A 21,263-nucleotide genomic window follows, 5' to 3' on the forward strand; every position below is an offset into this window, starting at 1 on the left:
CCGTTTTGGTCCAGTTTAGTGTTGTCTCCTTCAAAGCAGTTTCCTTCTGATAGCATACACTTTTTCCAGCGCTTCTGCCATTGATGGTAACATTTCTGGAACTCATCTTCTGTAATATCCTCCAAGGCCCTTGTCACAGCTTTTTGGACATCTTGTGTTGTTTGAAAATGGTGTCCCTTGACCGCCGCTTTGACTCTTGGAAATAGAAAGAAGTCGCACGGAGCGATATCTGGTGAATAAGGTGGCTGTGGTAGTACTGAAATTTGTTTTGAGATCGAAAATTGCTGTACTGACGGAGCAGTATGGGACGGCGCATTATCGTGATGCAGAATCCAATTATCAGCAATGTTGGCAAGGACACGAAGAACTCTTTTACGAAGTCTTTCTAAAATTTAAAATATTGGTTAACTGTTTGTCCAGGAGGCACCCACTCTTTATGAACAATTCCCTTGGAATCAAAGAAGCACACAAGCATGCATAACACTTCTGTCTTTGACATGAGAGCTTTTCTTGGTCACGTTGATCCCTTTGAGCACCATTGCGAACTTTGGCGTTTTGTCTCTGGATCGTACCGAAAAAACCAACTTTCCTCACCAGTGATAACATGGCTCAACAATTCTGGATTTATTTCCGTTTGCTCTAACAGATCGCCTGCCACATTTTTCCGTGTTTCTCGCTGTTGTGGTGTGAGAGTTTGGGGACCATTTTTGAACAAATTTTTCTCACACGAAGATCTTCAATTATTATTAGACGAACCGTTTCTCGATTGATGTTCAGTTCTTCTGCAATTATTTTCACGGATTTCGATCAGATCGTACGAGTTCACGCACCCTGGCTAAGCTGACACCCGTCCGTGAGGTTGATGGTCGTCCACTGTGGTCTTCATCTTCAACATTCGTTCTGCCTTCACTAAACATTTAATCCCAACGAAAAACTTGAGCTCTTCACATAACCCACTCTCCGAAAGTCTTCTGAAGCTTACCGTAAGTTGCCGCGTTTTCACCCAATTTAACGCATAAGATATGACATACCGTTGCGAAATATTATGCGGTTCCATTTCCGTGACGAGAGACACAAACACATGTTAACCTATTACAGCACAACTCACGACTGAGCAACCGGCCGGGGTGCCTGAGTTGTTCTAGGCGCTACGGTCTGGAACCGCGCGACCGCTACGGTTGCAGGTTCGAATCCTGCCTCGGGCGTGGATTTGTGTGATGGCCTTAGGTTAGTTAGGTTTAACTAGTTCTAAGTTCTAGAGGACTGATGACCTCAGAAGTTAAGTCCCATAGTGCTTAGAGCCATTTGAACCATTTTGAACGACTGAGCAGTTGCGTCGATGTGCCACTTGGACTAGAGGCAGCTTATAGACCAAGGTCAAAGATATTGTGCCTACGCAAGCCTGCAGGGTTGCCACATCTCATTACTTTGTCACACCTCGTATACGTACATATATATTTCCGGAAAAAATTAATGCACCTGGAAAGACGACTTCGATTATGTCGTTTTTGATTTGGTAACGGCATAAACCATCTCCGCCAATCATAAGCGTGGTGGCATAGTTACCAGAGCGCTATCTGTGTCTACTCTTTAATGTGGAATGCTTACAGCCAGAGGGTGCAAACGTGTGAACCAATCAGGCAACCATGTCACGAAGACGAGGCACTCATGCTTCCTACAGACGAATGAGCGAGCCTGAAAGAGGTCAAATTATAGCCTTGCGAGTGGCTGAACGGCCCTTTCGGACGACTGCTACACAAGCTGGACACGCTGCCTGAGCCGCGCAGTGAGGCTGGTACCAGTGGTCACGTGATCACTCTCACACCCGCAGATGAGCTTCTGGACGTCCACGCAGCACAAACGCCCTCCGGGTTCCTCATATTGTAAGGGCAGCAGTGGCAGATTGCACAGCTATTCCGCGAGAGGGTCATTTGGAAATGGAATGGCGCGCCGCGGTCTTGAGGTATAAAAGCAGAATCTTCCTGCACGCAAGAGATGGTCGCTTGCACCTAACACGTAGACCAGGTGAGCACTGTATCGTACAGGGAATTCGACCAAGACACCCAGACCCCAAACCCGGCCTGCTGCTGCGTATAGTGAACAACCATTTCGAATGATAACAATGATGTGTTGTCTGAGTGATTACTCTCGTGGAAATGCATTGGATTGCCTTGAAGTGCCTTAAGGAGTGTAACGTTAGTGAAAGAATTTATCTTCTCATAACTGAAGAAAGAGTATGGTTTATTCTTCTTTCCAGATAGCCATCTTGGGCGATCATCTCTATTTACTAGGATAAAATGTTTGAAATATTTCACTTAACTGCCTTTATTGGTTGTGTTTATATTTTCTTTAAGTTTTTGGTTTAGAATATAAATAACTCCATCCTGAGACGTCCTCATGGCTGTACAAATCAATCGACCATGCAGTCTCTTCGTGCCCTAAATTGATAATATAATGGTAATATGAACGTCATGCATAAAGACGGCTGAGTTGCATATCCAAGCCCACATTAATAATAATGATTATGTCATCAAAACAGCAGTTCTGTGTGAGTATTGCGTAGTTTGGAGAAGGTTCACAACAAATAAATAAGGTAACCCAAATTGGAAATACAATCGGGCCTGCTAGCCCAACACAAATTGCTTTTAATTATGATAGTGTTTTAGACACAGACGTTTATTCCAGATCCATTTCATGAACGTATTGGACCAGATTCCACTGTCTTGGTGAGCAACGTGGCTGCACCCAATTGTAGTGGGCCTATTCCACGTCCTTAGATACTCGTAAATCCTAGCTGCGTACAACGGGCGATTCCGGTCACTATCTGAGATGTAAAATGTACTAATGTAGGATCTGAAAACGTATTCTGAATGAGATTCATAACAGAGTGAATATCGTACTTACAGTTATTTTCAATGCGGTAACGGTCACAGGGGAATGATACTGTAAAAATGAAGGAAAGAGGACTACGGTTTAACGAGCTGTCGACGACGATGTCATTGGCGATAGACCACAACCTTCGATTGCGGACGCAAGGAGAAGGAAATCGGCAGTGGCCTTTTCAAGGAAACATTCCCTGTATTTGCCTTAAGTGGTTTAGTTGAAATCAGGGAAAATATAAATCTTGATGTTATTGTGAAATGTGTTGTGCGAAGCTGTTTAGCGACGAGCAAGAGCACTGTCGACTTTTACGCGCGATAGAAAGTGTATTGCTTCCCTTGTTTCGCGTAGTGTAGATGTAATTCCTTGTTGCGCACGAGATAATGGACCGTCAAGAAAGCATCGTTCATTGAATTTTACACAAGCTGTTCGCCTTTAAGAAATGCTACAGTAAGAACCAATTACAATCTTGTAGAAAGAAAGGATGTATGGAACGAAATGAGAGTGATTTTTCAGCAGCTACTTCCAGTTTTGCAAACAGTGCATCACAACCTGCTGGGATAATTCCTGACATCGTACTCTTTGAAATTTTAAAAAGATACTGTAAACTTGTTCATGAATAACACGTCGTAAGAAATCAGTGTCAGAGAAAGTCCTCCTCTCAGCTTCACATGCTTTTTCTTCTTCTTCTTCTTCTTCTTCTTCTTCTTTGGTGACTAGGGTTTCCCCTGTTTGTCGGCCACATTCCATGGATGTAGTAGACCAGTTGTTGTCTCAGCTCTCTGGTGGTCGTCTGGACGTCGTTTCCCTTGCAGTCGTCCATATTACAAATTTTAACTAATCTTGTGGGCTACGCCGTTTCCGCATGATCCTTCCAATTCCTTTCTCTTGTCTTAACCCGTTTATTTATGTCTTGCATCTCACGTTGATCCGTTATCGATCCATTTGTTCTCTTGTTCCACATGATCACTCATTGGCTCTATGAGAATGCAGGTTTTCTCTGCGAATCTCGATGATAAAATCTTCTTGGATTGACAGCCGAGTCTGTGTTGTTCTCCAGCAACGTTTCACCAAGTTTCTTACTTGGCACCTTCAAGCGAAGTGTCGGGTTTACGTCTCGTCCGGACGAGACGTGAACCCGACACTTCACCTGAAGTAAGAAACTTGCTGCAACGTTGCTGGAGAACAAGACATTGACTCTGCTGGCAACCCGAGAAGATTTTGATCAACTCACTGCATCTGTCTTTGTCGTTCATTTCCACTGCCATTAACTTTTGTTTTATCTTTTCCGTTTCTGTTTCCGACGCATCATTGTTTCATATATTTTTATTTTCTTCTCAGTTGTCATAAATTTCCTTCTCAGTATGTATTTTGCAAGCATCCGGCATCCTCATTGCGTTAGTCACTTTGTTTTTCACATCCGTGGTTAAGTCTTTCTAGCTGGTGATAACAGTCGTTCGATCATTTAAGCTCATCAGTTTTTTTAATTTACAAACCATCTTCTTGTAACTTACATCTTAGAGGTGTTTTTGATATTACCGCACTGTTTTATTTTTAAATGAGATTTCCAGGCTATATTGGTAAGCTCTTTTATTGAATTGGTGAGTAAAATTTATAAATCATCCTCATTATTGGCAATCAGTCCAGAATCATCAGCGTAACATAATACCTACCAATACAATTCTTGTTTTTTTGTAATGGTACCTTTCTTAGGCACCTGTTGGTGTGGTCTATTATTGTGTTGAACGGGAGTGGGCTTGGTGAATCTCCTTTGTTAATTCTTCGTTTTATTACTTGTCTGCATACCTTCTATGACTCTTACGATTAAGATTTCAATCACATGCTTCTTTTCTGTCCTATCAGAGACTTTTCACAAGTCAACTGAATACAGGTAGGCTCGATTATTGAACTCTATGGATGTATCCGTCCCCACCTTTTCGATTTTCGGGTCAATCAGTGGAACAAGAAAATCCATATTTTCTCCAGTGTTACGGGTGAAGTCCCTGATGGTATCTTCGATGAGTTCCGCTGCCATTTTCCTCCTAAGCTGATTCTCACGTTGGTGTAGCCGATGGAATAATTCCTTACTCCACCAGTCACGAACCCATTTCGTTTTGTGTTTCAATTGTAGCATCGTCGTAATGGCCAAAACAGTTGCAGCAGCTAGAGGCACGACAGAGTGCGCACACATGGTTGTCTCGCCCGAATGGACTTGCGGCCCTTTTGGTGCCTGCTTCGCGCAACGTTTCGCTCCGTACAAGTGAAAGGACGAAATAGCTATCTAGTCAAGCAGTTTCACGTGTAGGTTACAGTACGCTTGTTCGCCCACTGCTTGAATACTGCTCAGCAGTGTGGGATCCGCACCAGATAGGGTTGATAGAAGAGATAGAGAAGATCCAACGGAGAGCAGCGCGCTTCGTTACAGGATCATTTAGTAATCGCGAAAGCGTTACGGAGATGATAGATAAACTCCAGTGGAAGACTCTGCAGGAGAAACGCTCAGTAGCTCGGTACGGGCTTTTGTTAAAGCTCCGAGAACATACCTTCACCGAAGAGTCAAGCAGTATATTGCTCCCTCCTACGTATATCTCGCGAAGAGACCATGAGGATAAAATTAGAGATATTAGAGCCCACACAGAAGCATACCGACAATCCTTCTTTCCACGTACAATACGAGACTGGAATAGAAGGGAGAACCGATAGAGGTACTCAGGGTACCCTCCGCCACACACCGTCAGGTGGCTTGCGGAGTATGGATGTAGATGTAGATAGATGTAGACAAGTATCGCGTGGCGTAAACTCTCCTTAAGAACGCAACAAGTAGGCTGTTGCGCTTAATTTTGAGATGCCTCAAGATGATCAGATGATCGAAACATTTAGTAAATGGAGAATTATTGCGGTCTAACGCACGGCTTTCCGGGCGGGAAGGACCGCCGGTCCCCGGCACGAATCCGCCCGGCGGATTTGTGTCGAGGTCCGGTGAGCCGGCCAGTTTGTGGATGGTTTTTAGGCAGTTTTCCATCTGCCTCGTCAAATACGGGCTGGTTCCCCTTATTCCGCCTCAGCTACACTATGTCGACGATTGCTGCGCAAACAAGTTCTCCACGTACGCATACACCACCATTACTCTACCACTCAAACATAGGGGTTACACTCGTCTGGTGTGAGACGTTCCCTGGGGGGCCCAGCGGGAGTTCCTGGTTCTGTGGGGGCGGCTGAGGGGTGAAGTGGACTGTGGTAGTCGTCGTGGGGTTGCGGACCACTGTTGCGAGGACGCAGCCTTTCCGTCGTTTCTAGGTCCCCGGTTAACATGACATAACATAAAATAAATGGAGAATTGCTTTATGAACAGCTCTTGGCTTGACTTTTCCCAAATGATCAAACACTCTAACCCATATAAACAGGCAGGAACCAGTGAGTTGTGTGTGCAGCGGGGCGTGTGCCGGTGCTGTTGCAGAGTGCGACCGCGTGTTCGTGAGCCGGCCGCCGCACGGCCCCCAGAACGGCACGTTCTCGGCGCCCGTCCTGGACAACTCGGCGGGACACGCCCGCCAGTGCGTCTACACGTTCGTGGCCGGCCCGCGGCAGCGCGTCGAGCTCGTCTTCACGTCGTTCCGGCTGCGAGGCGTCCCGCCAGAGTGAGTACACCACGCTCCGCCCCTCCTCCCCTGTGCGTCCCCGCCTGGGAGCACCAGCATCCGGCCGCTAGCTGCGCAGGCAGCGACGCCGCGGCGCCGCGATTACTCTTCTTCTCTAGTCCGGTGCCTGCAGGCACGAGGACGCCGAGAGCGGATTACAGGGGCCAATCATCAGCTGGCTCTCATTCAAGAGAGACAGTGCAAGAGTATTCTACGGAGTGAAGGAAAAATAATTCCTCGGTATAAGTCTGTTGTACTGCTTCAGGTGTCTAGGTATCCCTTTATCACACGATGATTCTACAAATGCTCTTCAAACTACGGAGATCAAAACATTTTTCAGATTTGCCTGAATTTTTTCTACATGCATTCCTTCATGTCAGTATGATTAACACCTCCCAAACACCTTTATTATGACAGTCGAAGTGGAGAAAGATAATATCCTGGAAACGTCTACGCAGAAAGCCTTATGTTAGTCCATTTATTTGATAAATCTTGCTTATAAATGACAACCTCATTTCGACATGTACGCTTCGCTAAAGTATTAAAGGATCACCTTTTCGAAGTTGCTTTACTTTCCAACAGGCAAGTTTGAAATTTGACTCAAATGTGCCTACAACATTCCTCTGTAATGGTGCAAAACCGCCGAGTCCTATGACGACGGCCTCGAGCTGGATGACGCTCCATTCAGCAAGGTGCGGACACATGCGAAGAAAATGCCGAAGCTCAGAACTTCACGTGACGTATAAAATGGGTTAATAATGTCGCATTGGCACCACAATTCAACCCAATGCCACCATGGAGGCGTCACGCGATGGAAAGGTCGCCACAGCCCTTTTTACCCACATTTCATTCCTCCTTACGACGCCTCTGCGATGGAGGTCATAGCCGCGACACCAGCGGTGAAATCACGCGCCTTTCTTATGAGTGCCTGAGGAAAACACTTCAGTATTAGTTGAAAACAATCTTGGTTGCAATTTTAGTTTTTCAAAATTATTTACCAACTACGCGTTTCGTCTTATTTAGGCATCTTCAGGCTGATCTTAGTTTGGTATTTCTTAGGACGATCCTTTAGACAGTATAGCTAAAGAGCATCGTAGAGTACATCAAGCCAACATCGCATTCTTTAACCTCAATAAATACTTTCTAGAGGTATATGACTTACTCCAAGACCTGCATAACGCGTACAAAAACATTTCAGTCACGTCGCCGCTCAGAACAGACACGAAAAGGCCTTGGGGTTGGCATAAATGCTGTCAATAAAATCACCCTTCTTGTTGAACGTCGTTGATTCCCACATATTTCACGTTTGAAAAAGAGTATCCACAGTGCGATGAGGGTAAAACGACATTCGCGAAAACTTTTGGTACTGTTGAGAGCTCCTGGGTTATTTGACCCCTCTCGACAGGTATCACGGGGCTGCAACACCACTGAACGTGATATAAACTCTTTAGAGTGCAGTGCGACCGCAACTTGTGCTCTGGAGTACAGGATGAAACCACTAGGGACCGTTGAAAAGCATTCGACGAAATTTGAGCTCGATCCGAAGCTGCAACGGGCATTTATGCTTTTCCAGCGCTGCTGTTTCATTCCCTCCTGTGGTGTGATCATGGAAGTGTGCGACATTGATTTATACGCGAATGAAAAGGGGAAGGATCCCTCTAAGAGGAGCCTTGGGCTACTTTGCAAGTTTCTTCGTAAACGCACATTTCTAGAATGCTCAATAATTATAGGCAGGTACCACCGAGTGTTTTGCCAAACTGGGTAGCCTTGGAAGAACCCGTTTTAGAGAGGCATGTGTCAGTGTCTCACCCCTCCATGATCAACGCCACAGGACAGCGTGAAACAGGTTTTGAATGGTTACTACGGGTTAAACCAGTACACAAGAACCAACTACTGTGGTCGCCCTGCACTCCAAAGGAGTACGATCGCGTTAAATGGAGATGCAGCCCCACAATGTCCATAAGAGAAGAGCTGGAACGTCCAAAGCTGTCAGGGGATTCAAAGGTTTTCAAGAACGTCGTCCTGTTGCTCACTGCATTGCGAAATATGGTTTTCGACCATGAAATGTGTGGGATTCAACGTCCCAAGGGAAGGGGTGATTTCATGGACGCCATTTATGCCATCCCCTAAAGCCTTTTCGTTTCGATTCTGAGTGGCGATATGTCTGAAATATTTTCCTCGGCCATCTATAAGAAAACTGCGTGATTTCAACGCTAAGCGTTGCGGCTCTGACCTCCATCACAGAGGCGTCAAAAGAAGGGATGAAATGCGGGTGAGAGGGACTGTGATGCCCATCGTGCCACATGTCCAAATGGGCAAATTTTGGTGGTCTTTGGTACCAATAATACATCAATAGCCAACTTTACAAGTCACATGAACTTATGAGCTTTTCCGCACGTGTTGATACCTTGCTCTTTTAAGCGTCGTCGGACTCGAGGATATCTTCGCAGGACGTCACGCTTTTGAAGCTTAACGGAGGAAGGTTATAGGCAACTTTGAGCCACATTTCAAAAGTTATACGTCGGAATGGGATACAATTACGGAATTTCTAAAAAGTGATCCCTTGATTCTGTTGCGGTATGTAGTTACCCCAGAATTCTTCTCTATTACAGTTGTCGCATACTACAATCCGAATTAGCTACCACTTCTGCTCTACTGTACGTTTTCGTAATAACAGCCACTATGGAAATCACGTCTGTGCCCCAAAGCAGCATCTTGCCCAAATATCTTCTTCGATCCACTATCCCAGTGGCTGATTGCCAGTCTTCGCACACAGTTTTGTCCAACAGTAAAGCTGACTCTTGCTTAACACCATATAAAATCTCTGTACACTTGTCTATTAAAAACATTATGTTTTGTTGTCGTTTATTGACAGAGATATTTACTGAAATTACCAGACGCATAAAACCTCACTTCTTGCATTCCATACGACATGTTACGCATAAATTCTACCAACTTTTGTTCTTTTTTTTCTGCTGTAGATGGAACCTCAATGTAAGAAGTAGTAGCCCACATACTATCTTCCAGGGTGATCTCTGACTCTCAGCAACCTTAATGAATATACATTTTTCAACGACAAATTTAGTTTGCTCTTTACGAAGCTTCTCTACGATCGTCTTCACATTTCAAATTTTGACATTTGTTTTCACTATAATACATCCACATAAAATGTTTCAGCTCCGAGTGTCATTCTTACTTTCCACAGCACGTACAGAATATTTTTAGTGCGACGTTTCATTACAGGCTTGACAGATCACATATCAAAGACCACATCTCTAGGAAGAGACAAGCTGTTTTTATAGTGATCTCTGAGAGCTTCTTGGACTTGATATACTTAGTACCGAAATATTGTCTTACAGCCATGTGTTGTTCTCGAACACCTTTCCTATGAAATCGAAGGAATTGAAAGGGAGAAACGTTTACCATAGTAGACATTAAAAGGAATCCTCTGAAACCAAGTTTGCTACAGTTATTTAACTTTAGTTGATCAAAATGAGTTCACGAAGAGTGTTTAACAGGAAACTTATGTTAAACAGTAAATTAACTGCGGACAACGGATTGGTACTCTAGAATGAGTTGGATTGTTGTCAGGAAACAATTTCATCATTGGCCACTGAACAGGCAGGTTCCATAGAAATAGAAATTCCTGCTTGAGACTATGAGGCACTGTTCGCCATTTTTAAAGGCTGTAGAGGGTTAGAATGATCTACATAGCGTTAAAATGAATGAAAATACAGAATGACGAAACTGAGAGAAAATGGACAAAGTCGATACACAGGCACAGAAACATTATAGAATTAAAGTGATATCCATAAACAGTCGTAACACTTCAGGTGCACTAGATGTTAATCCTCAACATAAATCTTCGACATTCGCCATTAATCGCAAGACTTGTGACGTTATTCTTACAACGCTTCAACATTCAAAAATGTACCAGAATGAAAATGTGGTATTTTCAGAGGGTAACGATTTCATTTCTCAGTTGCAGTTCGTGTTAAGGAAAATCATGAAATAACTGTAACCGTAGGGGCCAAAATAGAACATTGCAGATATTCTGGAACATAAAGTTTTCTAATGCTGAGAGCTAAATCAAAAAAGTTTCGTGTCTGTAAAACTTTTTCGAGCTATTATTTGTAAAGCATTATTTAAGGAAGAACATATGTTTTATACGTATGAATCTGTGTAAGAAGCAACGAATTTTATTGGCTAACTTCCTAGAACAATAATATTTTCAGGTTATATTTTATGCGTTATGGCTGCTTCGTAATAGAGAGATAAAGCCACTTCTCTAGAAATTTGTGCCTTAGGATAATGAGGGCTATAGTTACAAAATGGTTTTAAAAATTTATTCGACATTTTCGTTATTTGCGGTGTTTTTCATTTATGCAAATCTCACAAAACTATGCTACTGCGTTAGTCAAAAATTCAGCTTTCGTCATAATATACGTCCATCCTAAATACGGACTTTATAAGTAGTTTAATGCACTATACACTTCGTAAATGCTATATATTTTGGTCTTGCAGCAAATATAAAGTCTACATTTAGATCAGTTGGCATGTAATAAAGAACTTCAGACAGTCACCATAATGTTGTGTCATTTATATAAAAGTGGTCTATGCACTAAGTAGGATGGCTGTATGTACATTGAGTACTCATATGGTACACAAACGTCAGACAGGACACCTTGGAAGATTAGCAGAAGCGTAGCGAAAGATGGATATGCAGGAAAAGTTGAGTAATAATAATGAGGAGACAAAACTAGTTTTATAAATAACAAGGCAAGTTAAAGAAAAATACATTTAATGAATAACAAAACATACTTAAATATTACTTAATCAGAATGATAAATATTTGGAAAAATGGACCTTACTGTAGTATGTAGTACCTTATACTTGTAAAAGCTATTTTAATAATAATTTTAGCGGTTGTTCCATTTTTCACACCCATAAATGTTGTAAAGTATTGTATGTATGTTTTATTACAGTTAGTATTAATAAAATCAATAACACTGAGTATTAAAGTAGCTATCAGCAACTTGGAGAGAGAAAAATTATAATACAATAATACAGTCCACGCACGATATAAATAATAGTCATCTACACTCTTCCTCTCACGTCAGCTATTACTATCAAAAGTATTTCTTCCTATATGCCCAATATAGGTCTACTTGCATCCTTAATATTTTAGTACATGCATGCTTATCGATGTTTGTTACAAGTTGGAGTTTCCTTTCTATGTGTTTCCTCAGTTGTCTTTTTTTCGAGTTTTCGTTTGTATTGTGTAATACTAACTTATTTTCTTGAGATGAAGGTGTGCAGCTAGTCTGTCTAACCAACTGTGTGTACTAACTGTAATAGTGTTGTTGCTAGTGTGGTAAAGTGAACTTGTTTGGCTTGGTACTGATCTCGTCTTCTGCACACCAGCACAGACACTGCTGTGGCTGTGTGGCGGGGCGTGCTGTGTGCTCTAGGCCTGCCGGCCGCGCGGGCAGCGGGTCGCGCCACACCAACGCGAGCCTCATCAACCAACCGCTGGCGGCCTGTGCCGAGCGCTCTGCCCAATCACGAACACGAACCACACCTCAGTCTGCTGTGCCAACGCCTGCCTATCGAATACGGAAAATTACCGTTAAAAGACAATAACTCAGAATTTTTCTTAATCAAAGTGTAGCGCCATTGTTCCTGACTACCAAAAAAACTGACAAAAATGTTACCTACCAATTACAAAGACAGACTATAGCGTCAGTCTCTAGACCAAACAACATAAATTGCCCCCAATTTGTAAGCGAAGGTTGCATTCCAGCTGACATCGCTTTCAGTTAACGTCTCTGTAGGCGGGTAGTGCGGCATAGGGAATCCTAACAGAGAATGTCCCAGCTGACATCGCTTTCAGTTAACGTCTCTGTAGGCGGGTAGTGGGGTAGAGGGAATCCTAACAGAGAATATTTGGGAAGCGATTTCAAGTTACGACATTCGCCTGGTAACCAAGTAAAACCTCCCAACCAATGCGGACCAAGGCAGCCCTGTCACTGCAGGACTACTGGTTACTCCTCGTGTTTTACGGTCCCTGTTAATGCATATCGACAAAACAAATATCACACTAGACTAATCTTTTTTATTTTATATTTTTTAAAGAGAAACAAACCGACATTTCGACACTTAGCGTCATATGAAAGGCGAGATGGCACTGAGCCTAGGATGTATGAATAAGCTTCAGAAATTCAGAAATAGAGAAACAATTCAGAAATAGAGAAACAATTCTAATAAAAACTGGAGGAGGACTGAAAATGTATAAGTGTCCTTAAATAAAGCAAACTCTACTCTTGCGAAAGCCTCGAGATCTTTGGCAACTCTGAGATGACGTCAAAAATAACCCGCTGCGCGATTACAAATAAACAGTTTGGCGGTTTCACCTAGCCTAGCGAGTACACTCTAGGTTGATTTGTTTTTTAAACCAACTTATATTGCATAATAAAGGACCTACACCTCCGTAGCCACTGAGAATATCTTATGCGGCGGTAGCAATACGTGCCTTAAACCACGGCTGAATTACCAGAAAGCCCACGTCATCAAAGATGTAAACGCCGGCAGTGAAGCGCTGCACTGTATGACAGACTGTGCAGTGTTGTTTGTATCTCTACCAACAACAAACATTTAGCTTTTTTAAGAATACTTTCATGTTGAATATAAACTGAAGCAGTAATCTTTCCTTTTACAGTGCTGTAGCATTACATTAGTGCATAATGTGACTGCTTCAACATCCTATCGACAGTTTGTCATTGGTTGGATCAGTCAATCGTAGATGAGGTTATTATTTCGTCTTAAATACTGCAATGACGCTAAGGAGAAATCACTGACTATTTGCTTCACGTAATGTTTCTGCTACTTCATTTTACTCCTTCTGCATCTATAGTGGAAGTCTGTCGTTGGCAACCGGAATAAAATAATAATTCGATCCTTTTACCGACTTCCCAGTTCAGATACTGAAAGGTTCAAAGCAAACTTGACTTTGATTTGAAACGGCTACCGACTCATACGATTTTAGTTGGTGGTGACTTTAATTTATCTTCGATATGGTGGCGAAAATATGTGTTTAATTCCGGAGATACACTTAAAACATCATCCGAAATTGTGCTAAACGCATTCTCTGAAAATTATTTCGAGCAGTTAGTTCATGAGCCCAAGTGCAAACACACATGACCTCTTAGCAACAAATAATACTGAGTCAATAACAACCAATAAAACGGATACAGGGATTAGTGAACATAGGTCTGTCGTAGCGAGACTGAATATTGTGAACCCCGAATCCTTCAAAAATAAACGAAACATATACCTATTCAGAAAACCAGATAAAAATTCACTTGATGGCTTCCTGAGAGACAATCTCCACTCCTTCCAAATTAACAATTTAGTGTAGACCAGATGTGGCTTCAATTCTAAGAAATACTATCGGCAGCAATTGAGAGATTTGTAGCAAATAAATTAACAAACGATAGAGTTGATCCTACTTGGTTCACTAAACGGGTCAGAACACTGTTACAGAAACAACGAACCAAACATGCCAAATTTAAACAGACGCTAAATCTCCAAGATTGGCGATCTTTTACAGGAGCTCGAAATTTAGCTCGGACTTCATAGCGTGATGGTTATAATAGTTTCCCCAGCAAAACTTTGTCTCGAAAGCTGGCAGAAAATCCAAAGACATTCTGGTCGTTTGTGAACTATGCTCAATGAATGACTTCTCTCCGCGATAGCAACGGACATACTATCGAAGATACTGCTGCCAAAGCAGAGTTGCTAAAGACAGCCATCCGAAATGCCTTCACAAAAGGAGACGAAGTAAATATTCCAGAATTCGAATAAAGAACAGATGCCCACATGAGAAACATAGAAGTAGATAACCTCGGAGTAGTGAAGCAAATTAAATCACTTAGTAAAAGCAAGTCTTATGATCCAGACTGTACACCAACTAGGTTCTATTCAGAGTATGCTGATGCGATAGCTCTGTTGTTGTGGTCTTCAGTCCTGAGACTGGTTTGATGCAGCTCTCCATGCTACTCTATCCTGTGCAAGCGTCTTCATCTCCCAGTACCTACTGCAACCTACATCCTTCTGAATCTGCTTAGTGTATTCATCTCTTGATCTCCCTTTACGATTTTTACCCTCCACGCTGCCCTCCAATGCTAAATTTGTGTTCCCTTGATGGCGATAGCTCTATACTTAACAATAATACACAACCGCTCGCTCTAGGAGAGATCCGTACCCAAAGACTGGAAAGTTGCACAGGTCACATCACTATTCAAAAACGTAGTAGGAGTAATCTATTAAATTACAGGCCCATATCATTAACGTCGATATTCAGCCGGAATTTTGAACATATATGGTGTTCGAGCAATATGAATTACCTCGGTGAAAACAGTCTTTTGACACACAGTCAACGCGGTTGGTGAGACACAACAAACTCTTTACTCGCATGAAGCATTGGGTGCTGATTCCGTATTTCTGGATTTCCGGGAATCTTTTGACACTGCACCACACAAGCGGCTTGTAGTGAGATTGCGTGCTTATGAAATATCGCCTCAGTTATGTGACTGGATTCGTCAGAGAGGTTACAGTTCGTAGTAATTAACGGAAAGTCATCGAGTAAAACAGAATTGATTTCTGGTATTCCCTAAGGCCCTTTGCTGTTCCTTATCTATATAAACGATTTGGGAGACAATCTGAGTAGCCGTCTTAGGCTGTTTGCAAATGATGCTGTCGTTTATCAATTAGTAAAGTCATCAGAAGATCAAAACAATTTGCAAATCGATTTAGAAAAAAATATTTGTATGGTGCTGAAATTGAGAATTGACCCTAAATAACGAAAAGTGTGAGGTCATCCACATAAGTGCTAAAAGGAATCCGTTAAACTTCGGTTTCACGATAAATCAGTCAAATATAAAGTCCATAAATTCAAATAAATACCTAGGAATTACAATTACGAACAACTTAAATTGGAAAGATCACGTAGAAAAAGTTGTGTGGAAGGCTAACCGAAGACTGCGTTTTATTGTCAGGACACTTTGAAAATGTAACAGATCTGTTAAGGAGACTGCCCACACTACGCTTGTCGGTCTTCTTTTAGAATACTGCTACGTGGTGTGGGATCCGTACCAGACAGCACTGACGGAGTACATAGGAAAAGTGAAAAGAGGGGCAGCACGTTTTGTATTATCACGAAATAGGAGAGAGAGTGTTACTGAAATAATACATGATTCGGGATGGATATCATTAAAACAAAGGCGCTTTTCGTTGCGGCGGAATCTTCTCAAGAAATTTCAATCATCAACTTTCTCCCCCGAATGCGAAAATATTTTATTGACGCCGACCTAAATGGGGAGAAATGGTGACCATGATAAAATAAGGGAAATTAGAGTTCGTACGGAAAGATATAGGTGTTCGTTCTTTCCGCGCACACTAACCCTCTGGCAGGCACTTAAATGTGATTTGCAGAGTATCCATGTAGGTGCAGAAGCAGATGTAGATGAAGCACGATAATGGGACGCGACTTGGCCTGGATGTGCTGTCAGTCACGAAGGAATTAGGTGCGCACTACAAGATGAAACTGGTGGCGAATGCGAAAGAAATCCGTTTTGTCCTTTCATGGGAACCATCATTTAGCTTAAGCGATTTAGGAAAGCCACACAAAAATTCTTACATCTGGATAACGTCATTTGGAGATGAAGCACAGTTCTCTTGAATCAAACGCTTTACTACCAGGTTAATTCGTTCGGATGGGGTAACTTTTTCAAATTCTGATGTGGAAAAAATTTCTGTTCACCGGTAATTTACCTGTAAAAGGACAACATTTGCTGGCTTACAGTTTCGAATCTCTAGGTTACTCTCCGCTGTATCAGAGAATGAGAAGATGTGATACAGTGGACAGTGATATGCCTGTCAGTGGGGACAAAAGCCGTAGCAGCATCCGAGGGGAGAGGAGTATGTGCTGGCAGCGGGTTTCGTCCTTTCCTCATCGTCCATTTTCGCGGGAGTGCAAAACAACTCAAATACAGCACAATACGGAGCAAAAAATATTCGGCATACTCATCCACACAATACAGATACACTCTTGAAGTGATGTTGTCGAGGGGTGAGGAATCCTGCCTGAAAATTTCGCTATACACTCATCATAATGAGATCAAAACGCATGGATGTGATTCCGCTTTGTATGTGTGTGTGTGTGTGTGTGTGTGTGTGTGTGTGTGTGTGTGTGAGCGTGTACGTGCGGACGTGCCATCTTAGATGATTGGAGTGCCCACATCGAGTAAACGGTGATCCATGAGTAATAAAACAGTCTGGCATGGACAAGATTTTTCACTTAACAGAGGTCACGAAATCGGAACAGCAGGTTTACATAATCCATTGAAGTTCGACAAGTACATGGTACCTGTCCAAATGCAACTAGTGCTAGATATCACCATTCAGTTTGCATAGAGTTCTTAAGGCGACACTAATTTAATGTCGAAACTGATACGTAATTAATATTTTTTTGTGAAAAGTACGGGTGTTTTATTACTTATTTCTACAAGTTTCTGACTGCCCGCAATCCCACGTCCCCTTCAAAGATGGTCATCTAAAGCTATTGCATACATTTTCACAGGGCATTAACATGAGTTCGTTAATGCGCATTGCGGTCTTCTTCAAATGCGATACCTATTTGTAGGAAGGAACATTGGTTTAATAAAGGATGCTGTAATGCAATGCAGTGAGATAAAGAAAAGTTGTACTTAAAGCAATTATCGAACATCTTTTATGGTGTCTCATATTCAGTAGCGCATTTAAATTTAATTAGAAATAGTATTATAAATCAAAATCATTCGCACACACAGTGAAACCGACAACATTTCACAACGCAACTATAGTGTCACAAACGAGCGCTTCACCACGTAACTATAGCGTCGTAAGTGTTAGATGGCATAGGTTGGCGCCAATTTGAAACAGACAACAGTCGTCATGATGTGTTCCGCGTAGCGCCGACGTTTAACGACCTGTATTTGATGGTTGGCGGCCAACTTATTACGCCCTTACTATACCTGATTACTGCACATACCTCTTGTAATCGATAATAGGAAAGAAACAGTTTTGTTTTTGTGCAACACCAATAACACAATCAGCTGTGTGAGTTAGTCTTTAACTGCAACCGGTGTTTGATAACCAATCTCTCATTTTCAGACCCTTCTGCAGCATATGAGGATTTCAACTGGCCTTATAACCGTATCTATAGCTAAAGGAGCAGAAAACATCGACGACAGCGGAACTTATACACTACCTGGAAATGGAAAAAAGAACACATTGACACCGGTGTGTCAGACCCACCATACTTGCTCCGGACACTGCGAGAGGGCTGTACAAGCAATGATCACACGCACGGCACAGCGAACTCACCAGGAACCTCGGTGTTGGCCGTCGAATGGCGCTAGCTGCGCAGCATTTGTGCACCGCCGCCGTCAGTGTCAGCCAGTTTGCCGTGGCATACGGAGCTCCATCGCAGTCTTTAACACTGGTAGCATGCCGCGACAGCGTGGACGTGAACCGTATGTGCAGTTGACGGACTATGAGCGAGGGCGTATAGTGGGAATGCGGGAGGCCGGGTGGACGTACCGTCGACCTGGGACCGGACCGCAGCGACGCACGGATGCACGCCAAGACCGTAGGATCCTACGCAGTGCCGTAGGGGACCGCACCGCCACTTCCCAGCAAATTAGGGACACTGTTGCTCCTGGGGTATCGGCGAGGACCATTCGCAACCGTCTCCATGAAGCTGGGCTATAGTCCCGCACACCGTTAGGCCGTCTTCCGCTCACGCCCCAACATCGTGCAGCCCGCTTCCAGTGGTGTCGCGACAAGCGTGAATGGAGGGACGAACGGAGACGCGTAGTCTTCAGCGATGAGAGTCGCTTCTGCCTTGGTGCCAATGATGGTCGTATGCGTGTTTGGCGCCGTGCAGGTGAGCGCCACAATCAGGACTGCATACGACCGAGGCACACAGGGCCAACACCCGGCATCATGGTGTGGGGAGCGATCTCCTACACTGGCCGTACACCTCTGGTGTTCGTCGAGGGGACACTGAATAGTGCACGGTACATCCAAACCGTCATCGAACCCATCGTTCTACCATTCCTAGACCGGCAAGGGAACTTGCTGTTCCAACAGGACAATGCACGTCCGCATGTATCCCGTGCCACCAAACGTGCTCTAGAAGGTGTAAGTCAACTACCCTGGCCAGCAAGATCTCCGGATCTGTCCCCCATTGAGCATGTTTGGGACTGGATGAAGCGTCGTCTCACGCGGTCTGCACGTCCAGCACGAACGCTGGTCCAACTGAGGCGCCAGGTGGATACGGCATGGCAAGCCGTTCTACAGGACTACATCCAGCATCTCTACGATCGTCTCCATGGGAGAATTGCAGTCTGCATTGCTGCGAAAGGTGGATATACACTGTACTAGTGACGGCATTGTGCATGCTCTGTTGCCTGTGTCTATGTGCCTGTGGTTCTGTCAGTGTGATCATGTGATGTATCTGACCCCAGGAATGTGTCAATAAAGTTTCCCCTTCCTGGGACAATGAATTCACGGTGTTCTTATTTCAATTTCCAGGAGTGTAGTTTGTACAGCAACCAGACGCGCCATAACCAATACGTTCCGCGGACGCCGGTGTTTTCTGCTCATTTTATTAGAGATATGGAGGTAATGCCCGATGAAAGTGTCATCACACTATGCTGCAAAGGGACCTGAAGATGGTGGAATGTATCTCCGAAACCTGTTGCAATGAAATAAAACTACACTACTGGCCATTAAAATTGCTACACCACGAAGATGACGTGCTACAGACATGAAATTTAACAGACAGGAAAAAGATGCTGTGATATGCAAATGATTAGCTTTTCAGAGCATTCACACAAGGTTGGCGCCGGAGGCGACACCTACAACGTGCTGACACGAGGAAAGTTTCCAACCGATTTCTCATACACAAACAGCAGTTGACCGGCGTTGCCTGGTGAAACATTGTTGTGATGCCTCGTGTAAGGAGGAGAAATGCGTACCATCACGTTTCCGACTTTGATAAAGGTCGGATTGTAGCCTACCGCGATTGCAGTTTATCGTATCGCGACATTGGTGCTCGCATTGGTCGATATCCAATGACTGTTATCAGAATATGGAATCGGTGGGTTCAGGAGGGCGACACCTACAACGTGCTGACACGAGGAAAGTTTTCAACCAATTTCTCATACACAAACAGCAGTTGACCGGCGTTGCCTGGTGAAACATTGTTGTGATGCCTCGTGTAAGGAGGAGAAATGCGTACCATCACGTTTCCGACTTTGATAAAGGTCGGATTGTAGCCTACCGCGATTGCAGTTTATCGTATCGCGACATTGGTGCTCGCATTGGTCGATATCCAATGACTGTTATCAGAATATGGAATCGGTGGGTTCAGGAGGGTAATACGGAGCGCCGTGCTGGATTCCAACTGCCTCGTATCACTAGGAGTCGGGATGACAGGTATCTTATCCGCTTGGCTGTAACGGATCGTGCAATCACGTCTCGATCCCTGAGGTAACAGATCTGGAAGTTTGCAAGACAACAACCATCTGCACGAACAGTTCGACGACGTTTGCAGCAAAATGGATTATCAGCTCGGAGACCATGGCTGCGGTTACCCCTGATGCTGCATCACAGACAGGAGCGCCTGCGATGGTGTACTCGACAACTAACCTGGGTTCATGAATGGCAAAGTGTCATTTTTTCGGATGAATTCAGGTTCTGTTTACAGCATCATGATGTTCGCATCCGTGTTTGGCGACATCGCGGTGAACGCACATCGGAAGCGTTTATTCGTCATCGCCATGCTGGCGTATCACACGGCGTGATGGTATGGGGTGCCATCGGTTACACGCCTCGGTCACCTCTTGTTCGCATTGACGGCACTTTAAACAGTGGACGTTACATTTTATATATGTTACGACCCGTGGCTCTACCCTTCATTCGATCTCTGCGAAACCCTACATTTCAGCAGGATAATACACGACCGCATGTTGCAGGTCCAGTACAGGCCTTTCTGGATACAGAAAGTGTTCGACTGCTGGCGTGGCCAGCTCATTATCCAGATCTGTCACCAATTGAAAACGTCTGGTCAATGGTGACCGAGCAACTGGATCGTCACAATACGCCAGGTCACTACTCTTGATGAATTGTGGTATCGTGTCGAAGCTGCATGAGCAGCTGTACCTGTACACGCCATCCAAGCTCTGTTTGACTCAATGCCCTGGCGTGGTTGTTCTGGGTACTGATTTCTCACGATCTATGCACCCAAATTGCGTGAAAATGTAATGACATGTCAGTTCCAGTATAATATATTTGTCCAATGAATACCAGTTTATCCTCGACATTTGTTCTTGGTGTAGCAATTTTAATGGCCAGTAGTGTAATACAGACAGCTGGTAGAGTTGCTGTCGCTACACAGTTGCTATGCTAGTTTGTTGCGAGCTCATTGCATACTAGTTATGTAGGTTTCCAATTAATAATGTGGTCGGTAGATTTGCAACTCGAGGTGCCTCCACACAATGTCAGTATTAGCTCTTGCGGAAAAAAGGTTTGACGAACACTGTACTGAACTGTAGAGGGATGACAAAGATTGGAATACATCCAACGAACTATAGCGAACGTAGGTGGAAAGTGATATTCTGAGATGAAAAGTTTGGCACA

General features: G+C 43.7%; 1 protein-coding gene across 4 annotated transcripts in view; it reads left to right on the forward strand.

Annotated features, from left to right (window-relative positions):
- LOC126320425 (CUB domain-containing protein 2) overlaps positions 1 to 21,263 on the forward strand; it is a 1,159,067-nt gene that overhangs the window by 864,498 nt on the left and 273,306 nt on the right. For all 4 annotated transcript variants that reach the window (XM_049993929.1, XM_049993913.1, XM_049993920.1 and 1 more), the window contains one exon: positions 6,338 to 6,518. In XM_049993929.1, the coding sequence (XP_049849886.1) occupies positions 6,338 to 6,518 (181 nt within the window). The remainder of the gene's footprint in view (positions 1 to 6,337; positions 6,519 to 21,263) is intronic.

The sequence above is a fragment of the Schistocerca gregaria genome, chromosome 2, assembly GCF_023897955.1.
Source record: "Schistocerca gregaria isolate iqSchGreg1 chromosome 2, iqSchGreg1.2, whole genome shotgun sequence".
In the NCBI taxonomy this organism is placed as follows: domain Eukaryota; kingdom Metazoa; phylum Arthropoda; class Insecta; order Orthoptera; family Acrididae; genus Schistocerca; species Schistocerca gregaria.